Raw genomic sequence first — 11,901 nt, 5'->3', positions numbered from 1 at the left:
CTGCCCAATGTGCAACTCTCTGCGCGCCTAGTAACGATCGATCGATCTCGCCGCACGTTTGAATTGGGCAGTGGGCCGGCCTAAAACAGCGATTTTTAATAATTAATAACTCGCTGACTTTTGCGAAAATTGCAAAATGATAGAGGACTTTTCGACTTGGTCTAGTCCACTCTATCCCACAATAAGCGTTGATGCGGGTATTACATAACACCCTGTATATTTAATCTTCAAAAATATTGTAAGTCGTTCCCTCTGCTTTTATAATATCTTTTGTACTTATAATGCGGGTTAACGTCTAAATGTTAAGGGCCAAAGGTTAAAGATTGATAGATGGAATACTTGATAATCACATTCAAGATTCTATTTCTACTTCCTGTAAGAATTTTCAGCGAGTCGGCGCGAGGGCCCCTGCGAGATTCTTTTCAATAAAACTTTTGTGTGAAAGATACAGATCTTCTGCAAATTAACATGAATTTGCCATTCAAAATACCGTTTATTGTTCAAAACGCCATTTTTGACTCTCCCATCGAAACCTCTTGCGCCGTGACGGACCAATCTGACTAACGCTGTCGCGTTTTTCAACAATAATATGACGAAACTAATTATAAAGATGAAGATTGAAGAGAACTTCGCAAGCCAATATAATTGAAATAGATATTCATTTTTAACGAGATTCCTTTTTTATTCACAGTTCGATTCTGCCTGGCAGAAGCATGTAAATAGTATTATAAAATCAAGATCAATAGTCACGAAAGGTATTTTAAGATAATACAGTCGAGGTGCTTCCATCCTAATAAAATCTCCGGTAAAATATTCTACGTACGATCAATGTTCGTCGCTGACGAATCGGCTACGCATCAAATAATGCTGTGTTTGTTAATATCGCACCATGTCTACGTACATGTCCAACTTTACAAGTCAAAGATCAAATGCGCTCTTAATGAGGAGACAGCGGAAAATATGCTCTTGCGTTTTGTCCGTTCAAGAACGACCAAGAGCAACGTCTGTAAAACGGAAGTCGATTGCAATGCGCCAAATTATCGAATTCATGTTTATAACTGCGGATACATTAAGCGTGAAATATTTGAAAAAGTTACAGCTGAGACAGAATGCAAAACGAGTGCGACGGCCTCGACAAACTTACAATTAGATGCACAGATAATCGTTAGTGATTGTCGAGAGAAAAAAAATCGCGCGTTGATTTAAATATTTTCCCCGAGTTTTTGCTTTCAATTACACAACGAGATACGTGGCTCTTCGAGTGCACTCGTGATTATGCTACATTGTATCTGCGAGTTGTTTGTTATTCACAAAATTCTTTATCTCATATTGTATTATCTTGTATTACGCGTTATTTAATTTACATGTAAACTCCCGCGCGCATTTCTTAACTGTAGAACAATATAAAGTGGAACTAATAATACAACTGACGACACTAGAGTTGATAAAATGGATAAGAATTAACTAAAGAAACGGAACAACTTTTTGCGTTTCTCTGGATATCCGCAGAAAAACGGACAGTACGCGATTTATTGAGAAAGTAGCTTGTAACGGCCAATAATTTATACTTTGTCTACACGTGTATACATATATTCCTTTTTTGCATGTAATGTATATATTTATAAAATATATTATGAGACAGCAATTATAAATAACTTGGACATTTACACGCGTGCAAAAGAAGGAGATGTAAATTATTGCGAAGTTTCAGTTAGCAAATAGAAGATAAAGAAAAATTGGTCATTGTGTTCGCGGAAATAATGACGTTGCTCGAATGGCAAGGTCGAGTGTTGGTTCGGCACACTCGAAATTTATAGATGCGCAAACAGTTTGACAGTAACATTCCGCCGCTCTCCACCTTCCACATCGATTATGGGTTGTACCGGTTATACCAGTTATACCAGTTATTACGACTTGAAAATAACATTTGTGTTCCCAAAATCTCTTCCCGCCATTTCTTCTTTTTCTCGTCCGCGGCCGCGTCGCAAGTGTCTTTTCCAACGGCCATAAATTCGGAATTGCAGATACGCCCGGGAGCGAATTAAACTTACGTACGGACGGTCCGCTCTGAATTTTAATATGGCGTTTCCGAAACGTATGAATTATTAATGGAATTGGTAATGGAACAAATTCATTGGTGACAGAATTAACGAGCGGCGATCGGAATGATATGTACTTGTCGACCTAGACCGTATTTCCCCAGTGTCCGCGTTTGCTTCAAACGTAGTGCAATTTCCGTAATTCAAGTCACAACAAATTGCGAATTCGCGCTATCCGAATTTCAGATTCCATTCCAATTAGAGAAAAAGTAATTGTCGTAAATTGTAAATCAAGGACGGATGCGCTGGATGCGCCAGGGCACCGCGCATGCACGTTGTGCATTTCAATAAGTTGCATCTATTTTTGGCTCGCACGGTAAAAATCATAAATTCTGTATGGAATAAAAATAAAAAAAAATATCGGAATATTTTTTTTAAATACAATATAAATTATGATCTCGTGTCGCGCATACATACACACACGGGATCCGGGATCTTCGGAAACCCGGCGTTTGTCAGCTTGAATTGTAGAGACTGCACTGCATTTAAATATGTATAAATAATTAATAGCTTGTGTCGGAAAGAGAGGACGATTTTACGGATACAAATAGCGGGGATGCTCACCCTTCTGCGGCAGATGCGTGAAAGCGGACGTGATCTCGACACTTCTGTAGCCCACGTCTTCTGAAACAAATTACAAGCGTTTTACAAAACCGACTGCTACGTTGCGGGAGGACGACGGCGGCGGGGAGGGGGAGGTTGTGAGGTTCAGCTAATTTCACCTTCGAACGCAATCCGCACTAATTTGCAAATAAATTCTGCCACGCTCGCGCGAGAAGCGTGCCGCGTGGCTGCATAATGGCGGACGTCGATTGACGTCAGCTTATCCGAGACGCGGAAAATGATGCCCCGGGCTGGGAGCAAACTATCGTGAACTGTTATATCACGATTGATAATACTATCTATCGCGTCGCATACTCCTATTATGACCGATCGGTTCTTATCTTCGATCGTAAATTCCTATAATTTTACACGATTTTTATTTCGTCTTTCACGTATGCGCAGATAATCGAGCAAAAAGTTAGATCTCGATGCAGCAGTATTTGTACTCGATAAGAATCGAGGCCGGATCATTGTGCGTGCGTTTAAGATCTTACCAGGCGTGAAATCCCGATCTTTTCGCAAATTTTATAAAACCGAGCGAGTTTTAAAATTTTATCTTGAACTAAAGAGATGTTTACGTAGACACGAAACATTTAATTTTCCATCAACTTGATGAAACACTTTTCCCATAATATTCTACTCGTCTCAAAGGGATAAGGACAGCACATTTAAAACTGACAATTAAATTCTAATTATTCTTACGCGATGCAGAAGCTATATTGCACTCGTTGAAAGCGAAAAATGTACGTGACATAAATTCGCAATAAATTCATTTGTATCAAAGTGCTAATTTTTTCCCTCGTATTTAAGCACGAAATTATAACGTGACAGCGCAGCTGTAGCTTACTAATTTATGTTTTTCACTCGTGCGACACCGGCGATTGAATTTTTATCCGAACGTATTTTACGAAGCGCTGTTCGGTGCAAGAGGAAAAAATGATTATAAGATGCATTGTCCGCCGTACATCGCGTTAATCTTGGGCGCGCTAGTTGCAACTTGAGCTGCCTCGCGATTAGATAAGACACACACACCACCACCACCACCACCTTTTCGTACGTTTCATCCAAAACGTCTCGCTTACCGCAAACTCGAGATGATGTCGTGTCATTCTCAGGTTTCGAGCGGCGACGAGCGAGCCAATAAACGGCGGGCTTTGTCGTCACGATTTAAGACTGCAATCCGGCCTTTATCACGCAGCCCGATATTTATCGACCGATTGTCAAAAAAAGTTTTTGAATAATTCGTAATTTCAATAACTTAACCGTGTGACGTCAAAGCGAAGTTCTTTTCCTTTTGCTTCGTCGAACGCGCTATACTATCTCAACTGGCATCTGTTGCTTGCTTTGACTGTCAAAAGAAACCTCCCTCTCTCTCTCTCTCTCTCTCTCTTTTTAAATTTTAGCAATGTCCTGGAATTATTCATTTTCGTAGCAATTTCGTTGAAGCTGATCTTTTGGCATCTTCCACGTGACTAAATACTTAATATTCAATATGGTTTTAAATTGATATCAAAAACTGTTTTATCTATGATATCAAATACTCTTTTAAAAATATTTAAAAATCTCGTGCAAAGAATAACAATTAAATTTGAATAAAGAAAAATAAGAATCCATTAATTAATTGGATCTGGAAGAATCGGTAACTGCGCTGTATTAAAAGACTCTATTTTCAATCGCGCCATATCAAGAAAAGATTGGCTCTAGATTGATTTGCAGAGTCTATTCTCGAACGAGGAGAAAAACTCGTTTAATTTTTAAACTTAAATATCAGAAAATCGTAATCTATGTTAAAACGAGTGGCTGACGTTTGTTCGGAATGTAAATTATACTGTTTTTTTTTAATACTGATTAAATTCATCCGCGATATACACGTCACTCGTGTATAACAGATAATTCTTAAAAAAAACATTCGATCGATATAAGAGGCGAGTATGTTTAAAAGATCGCAATCAAGATGTTCTTATCGGTTACTTGATGCCAGGCGACATATCGTTCCGACGATCTATCGATCGTCGTCGCTGCGCTTCTTTTGTTCATCATTCGGATCGAGTCTCTACACGCGTATGTACCATAATCACAAAGTCACCCGGTCTATTTTCAGACGAAGGCCGTAATAGTCCGACGAGTGTCGGCACAGTCATCGCGATGACCTTAGTATCGCGTACGCCTCTGATCTATTATTATTGAAGATTAATCACCATTTTATCGGCTGCGGCTTGTTATACCTGAATAGCTCGCATACTTTGCGATTACGCGGCGAAACGAAGATTGAATAGCGCAACCATCTCTCGCGAAGATCTGTATTCCGGGAAACAGTGAATATGTTGAAATCTAAGAGTGCGTGTATAATAATAGAACGCGCGTTTTCTCGAACACTGCTCCGAATGATATTCGTAACAAGCGCTTCGCCGCACCGGTGTATCCTTTTAACGTTCAATATTGAATTTCTTCACAATTAAATGTTACAGATTTAAGTCTGTTAAATCAGCCAAGAGAATAAAATATTTCAGCCTGTTACTTGCTGCAATATAAAAACGGAAAATATTATACTTTTCATTTTTACATTCTACTTTTTCACGAGATTTATTTATAATGGAACATCTCATAGGAAGACCTCTGCAAATTTATTGGAGAAAAGATTGACGAATTTGGTATCTGAAAAATAATTTTTAAATCGTATTCTCGATAATTTTGTAATATTTCGGCGTAAAATATTCTTTGGCTGATATTAACATATTAAAATTTAAAAATATGAAATATTTAGACCCTAACTCCCTGTCACGGCTCTTAGTCTTTTATTATCCTTTAAATTTGTGTTTGTCACATTTGAGCCATGCGAATTTTAACATATTAAGTTCTTAATAAATTTTAATAAAGCCAATATAAAAGTAGACGTTACTTAAGATCTCAGAAAAAAGAAGAGAAAGCGGAAAGAAGATTTCAGAAAGCGCAAATAACTTTTGACACGTGATATTTAAGATTAAACAGGCAACCCGATGATTTTACAAGTTACGACGAATACAGTGTAAGCGCCGCCGCCACATATTCACTTTTGTTGCACGCGCGACGTATTTATAGAACGATGACTCTATCGAGGCAAAGAGCCAATAAATATTGATAATAATCGTTGCTGCCCTCCCGCCGCAAGCATATGCATGTGTTTATATGTGTATCCCCTCCGTCAACCACGACAGATACAGGCGATTTTACACGTGAGAGAACCGGTAGGTAAGTCGCGAGAGGAAGCCGATTGCGTTCGCGCTCCTTTGTCGTTCGCGATAAAGTAAGATCAGACACTAAAAATTTACAAGGCATTCTCTTTAAACGCCCACCTGACTCCGACGATGGTCACCACCCAAGGAGACGAATCGTAACCGATTCTGAAACGCCAGCAAAATCACGCGAGCATAATCTGTCGAATTTTTATCACGTCTTCGCCCAGTTCCATAAAATCGCGTCCGAAGCTCATAAAACCCGATCGGATGTTCCGCTGGATCATAGGAGACTATCATCTCGTTTATCACGCTACGTAAGCTCGCGGCTGCAATTGCTAATGAAGATTTACGGCTCGTTAAAGACGCAATCACGCTGCCATCCTTCCAAAGAAAATTATTTTCTAATTGTCACATTGCCAAATAAAAAATTTTACACGCGCGATGCACGAATGTATTGTATATATTTAACGGTATATATATCTAATCCGCAAGAGGAACCATGAACTTTACACTCTTTTATGTTCTTGATTTAAATGTTTAATGACTTTTAATTTTTTTGTTACTTTACTTTTGTAAATGCTATACTGTCTGGAAATTTAATGTATTATGTATGTATATAATATGTATAAATTTGAAAAGTTAAAAGCTAAAAACTAGATACGCATAGTTTTATTGTATATATTTATTATATATATTATATATCATATATTATATACAATATAATCCATTTTGACGTGAAATAAATGTAGAAATTAAATAGCATCCTATTCAAGCAATATTTAATCATTTTTATTAACACTACGACCTTTTGTAAAGTAGTGATAAAAGTTCAATTCTTCAGAAAATATCTAAGACAAATGGTATCAATGAGCAATAATACGTGAAACATGACCGACATGAATCTAAGAATTAATTAGAGAAGATGCCATTTTTTATCCGGATTAGGGTCTTAGTAGCCTAACAATAATTTTTCTATGTAAACTTTCAATATATACTTTTTCTAACTCATTATCAGTAAACTGTGTGTCGATTTTAAAACGCAGATTTTTGTTGCAACACTAATTGTGAGTCCACTTACTTTTATTAATCGATAATACGGTATCAGTGAAGTTTGCTACTAAATTTCGTACGGCCTTTCATGCGGTGATGTCACTAAGTTATCAAATGTGCTTATTTTGACTTGTTTTCAAGGGAACATCAATGATTTTTCCCGCCGAATAATGTAGTCTTAATATTTTTATCGACGCGTATGGATTGTGCTTCATATAAATCATTAGCTCGTGATGGTGCTATTGAAGATAAATCCTACGCGGAGAGAATTTCCCCTTAAAATTTATCCGGAAAATTATGCGATCGTGGGATCAACCATACATTTTCTTAGTAGAGCGTATGGTAAAATCTCCAAAAATTCTCATACAATTTTTCGAAATACCGTGCTGTCCCATGATTACATGATTTTCAGGATACAGTTTGAAGGAAAATTCTCTGCGTCTACAGAACGAAGCAGGATAGCTCCCCCATTATCTACGAGAGCTCGGCGTTCCGGGTCCAATGTTTAAAAGAGATCGATCGCTCCTCCGACTTCCGTCTCAGGATTTTTCGGCGACGGCGCCGAAACCACTTGGGGACTACGAGAGCTCGCTGCGAAAGAATGCATCGGCCGGCAAGCTGCAGCGCCTACGGTGAAACGAAATGGGCCGACGGAGGGACGGAAGGTGAGCGAGATGAGTGCTGAGAGTTAGCGAGCGAGTGAGTTAGTGAACGAGCGAGGAAGCGAGGGAGCGAGTGAGCGGAGGTCACTGCACGGCGCATTCCTTCGAGTCAAGTCCAAGGTTAATCCCGAGGAAGAAGGCCCCTTCGCCGCCCCGTTAGCCCTCTCTTCTTCTCTCTTTTGTGCACCGCGCACCACCCGTGGCCTTACGCGTTTCCATTCTTCCATCCGGGAAAGATGCGCCGGGCAAACTCAACCGCAATTTGTCTAGGTAGACAATGACGACGACTGTTTACCAACTGAATTATAAGACGGAGGTATCGGGAGAATTGTCGAGCGTTTTGCTAAAGTGTACGGCATCCGTATCGATCGTGACGGTACCAATCGTGCGATAATCATGGGACAGCGTTCTCACATCGCGGCCTCGACGGAGAGAGAACTTTGAACTTTGAAGGTGCGCTTCGAGGATCGCGATTAAAAAAAGACAATTATTAAAAATTATGCAACTGATTGAAAGGAGGTTGCATAATTAAAGCGAGCGTTCGTCGCGGATTGTCCTTTTATTTAATCAAAAGAAACGCTACGCTGAATATTTCTTGCCCTCCGTCCGCAGTGAGACTCTTCAGAAGAGACGTTTAATTAATATATCTATTGCAAATCGAGTAGAAATATATGCATTCTTTTTCCATCGCATATTTATCATCGGTACAATTTTTGCACCCGTTCTTTGTTGCAAAAACGTCGAAAATAGAAACGTAAAGAAACGTTTTATACATATAACCAGCAAAAAAATAAATGACTGCTGCATAAATAATAGCAAACTCGTACCGTGCACGTCAGCGTGGTGTGCGCCGCCGACTAATACCCGCTACGTACTTGTCAAAGCGTATATTTGGCCAACCATCGGCAAAATGGTTGCGACGCTTTTTTCTAACGGTTCATCCAATATTCAGGGGCATTTGTTTCCCGGAAACGGCGCGAAGCTCCGAGAAAAGCGGCACCGATCGACGTCGTGTATTACATAATACATTTTCAACGGGATAGAGGGTGCATTTAGGGCGCGGTAATGTATTCCCCCCCTTCCCCCGCCCTCTCGCTACATCGAATTCACTGCAAGTTACCTACAACGTCGCTCGCTCGGAGCGCATCTCTGACGGAAATAGCAAAACCCCGACGACTAAACCCCTGATGTTCGCTGCACCGTTCAATCTCTCGAAACCACCGATCCGCCCGCATGCGGAATGGAAAACTTGGTGATACAACGCTGTATGCGTGCGCGCGCGTGTGTGTGTGTCTTGTATTATCCCTCTCCGTGTGTATGTGTAACGATTCCCATCGAGATCGCGCACGAACCCGACAGTACGCTACGACGAAGGAAACAGCGTAATCAAGGCTTATTACACGACATGGCGTCTATTATATTCGCGGCTATTGCGTAACCGCGCCTAATCACCGGTGCTTGTCGTTTTGATTACGATCATTAGTTTCCGCGTACGAAAATATACAACACTTGCAGCCGCCCAAGGAAGAATAAACCGATTTGCGCGAGGAGGAGAGAGAAAAAGGATGAGGGAGCGAGAGTTATCGCGACAGTGGAATGGATCCTCTTGAAATCGATGATTGATATTACGGCATTCCTCGCGGAATGTATACAGCCGAGGTCTTGCACGTGCATGCCACGGAACAAACAGCGGAAAGACCAAAAAGGGTAAACGCACACGATCCAAATCGTTGACCAAAATTTTGCGTATTAACATTTAAGCATCAAATAACGGGTTTTTCTAATTAATAGCGTACTATTCAATTATTAATATTCGCTAAATATTGGCCAAACTTAAGTATTTTTCATAACACATTCAGAAAAAAAGTATCTTTAAAGTCAAACAAGTTTTCTGTGAATTTTGACCTCACTAGACTTTTATTTCATTTCAAAGAAATTATTTTCTCACCTTAACCAAAATTTAAACTTGATTAAGACTGGATCTCTAAGAGAATTCACGTATATTTTTTCAAATCTAGCAAATGTTTTAGCAGAAGTAACTAAAAATTTAGTAGATTCACAAAAATATGATTTCAATGTATCTCATTTAACTTAACGCGATTCGCATTTGCTTAAAAACTGTTGATCGGGGATCTCTAGGAGAATGAAAAGTCATATTCACGATTTATCACAACTGTCTCGATACAGCGGAAAATCTTAATGAGTTAATCTTTCTTATTACCGCCGCACTAATTTCGTTATACACATTTTGCTGTTCAACCTCGCGACAACTCGAAATTTGCGACGAAAGATCTTCCAATTTCGCTGCTGAAGATTCGCGAATTTTTCACACGCTCGATATCCATCCGACGTTGAAAATGCGGGATACGACTTGCAAAAATCAGCTTAACGAAAAACTCGTCGATACAACAAGAACATGTGGAGCCGCTCGAATCGCGCGCACACGTATACGAACTTCGGCGCGCGAACTTATGCACACAGAAAACCGAAGCCAGAAATACCTGGCTGCTAGAAGTTAAATTATTCAGGAAACTTCGTGCGATTCGCAGATATTCTCGGAAAGTGCTCGATCGACGCACAGAGGGAACAAAGTTACATAAAACGTAAATCGCGATCAAACCGTATCAACCGAGGTAATGCAAATTATTATTATTACGCGAAAAAGATTCCTTTAAAGAGACGTTGGTTTTTTTTTTCGAAATGTCAATCATTGTGTAGCCTCGAGATTAATGTCTTTAATTAACGTGCCAGCAATTGTTTTTGTATTATTAACGATTGCAAAGAAACATCACACGCATTTTGAATAGTATAAATGACGAGGCTACAATTTTATTAAGGACTTGTAGAAGGACAAGAAACTTGTAAATCGAGTCAAGGTAATACGTAAAATATAATAAAGAAATAGATTTAAAAATATCCTCGCACGTAGCGAACGCGTCTCCGATTTTTCTTATCTCTGCAAATACGCGGTATCTAATTGTAAGCTATTATTCTAATTAACGAAATTACCTTTACCGGCGATTGTACGATGCAATTAAAACCGACGCTATATTTATTATTTACCAGGTTATCAATTGACAAAACACACGTGACGTAAGAATGTTACGTGGCGTTTTGGAAGGATCATTTATCGCCCGTCTGTAATTATAGAATAGCTCACGTAATCGGTCATTCAATATGAAATTATGCGATCGGCGTCTTCCTTGCTCGAGTCTATTTTTGCACGATTATATCTGATCAAAATGTCGTTTTCGCAGAAGTGTGCGACGTCTTGTAACTCGGTATCGAAAGAGTCCGTTACATTTTAATGCTCGCACAGAGCATCGATCCAATTCGACGCGAATATTATATTCAATTTTAAAATTGCGCGCGTGCGATGGAATGGAAGCAGCAAGAGAAATCGCAGATCTACTAAAAGATAAAACAAAACACGCGAATAGTTCTACGTCCAGTCATAGATAAGCGAAAAGCAAGTCGCAACTACTTACAAATCGATCACTCGGTGGCAACAAAATAGTTTACCAATTTAAAGATCGGCTTAAAGATCCGAATAACAAGGCGTTTTCGGGGTCGCTCATTACGAATCTAATGTCAGATTTTCAAAATTAAAAATGGCCGATTCAAAATGGCGGATGCAAAGTACGTGAATTTTTTAAGTTTTCAAGTTTTTCAACATTTTCGTTTGATTACGGTATTTAGGGACTCATCACGTCCGCGTCGTTAGCTCTGGGCAGCAGAGTTGTAAACCGAACCGAACCATTGAAGTGTATCCGCTCCGAGAGAACGGATCAAAATTTCAATTATAAAATCGTTCCGATCCGGAGCGAACCGTTTTTGATTATGATTTCAAAAATTTCCGGTTTCGAACCGGAGCATGAAAAACCGGTTTTGGAGCGGTTTCTTTATCTAAAAAGGATTTAATTTATTTAAAAGATTTACCACGTTTGAATCTTTGCTACATAGCTGGAAAGGTGGTAAATGTGCAAATTTCACCAGTTCGGTTCGATTTGCATTCCAAGTTCTAAATAATTTACTTTATTCATTCGGTTTTCGGGGCGGTTTTTAAACTCGAACCGGTTCAAAACCGCTCCAAAGAACGTATTTATGCTCCGGTTTACAATCTTATTCGCTCCGGTTCGGTTTACATCCCAAGTTCCAAATAATTTACTCCGTAAATTCATCCGGTTTTCGGAGCGGTTTTTAAATTCGAACCGGTTCAAAACCGCTCCAAAGAACGTATTTTTGCTCCGGTTTACAACCCTGCTGGGCAGT

General features: G+C 39.4%; 1 protein-coding gene across 4 annotated transcripts in view; it reads right to left on the bottom strand.

Moving 5' to 3' along the window:
- Positions 1 to 11,901, bottom strand: part of LOC105565451 (histone deacetylase 4) — a 145,665-nt gene that overhangs the window by 34,147 nt on the left and 99,617 nt on the right. For 3 of the 4 annotated variants that reach the window (XM_012018671.1, XM_012018672.1, XM_012018676.1), the window contains one exon: positions 2,664 to 2,723. In XM_012018671.1, coding sequence (XP_011874061.1) covers positions 2,664 to 2,723 — 60 coding nt within the window. Of the gene's footprint in view, positions 1 to 2,663; positions 2,724 to 11,901 lie in introns of those variants that run through there. The other variant, XM_012018679.1, reaches the window with a different exon arrangement.

This window comes from Vollenhovia emeryi, unplaced genomic scaffold (genome assembly GCF_000949405.1).
Source record: "Vollenhovia emeryi isolate VEMERY1.0 unplaced genomic scaffold, V.emery_V1.0 DF939152.1, whole genome shotgun sequence".
NCBI classification, from domain to species: domain Eukaryota; kingdom Metazoa; phylum Arthropoda; class Insecta; order Hymenoptera; family Formicidae; genus Vollenhovia; species Vollenhovia emeryi.
This window is presented reverse-complemented; position numbering and strand designations above follow the sequence as displayed.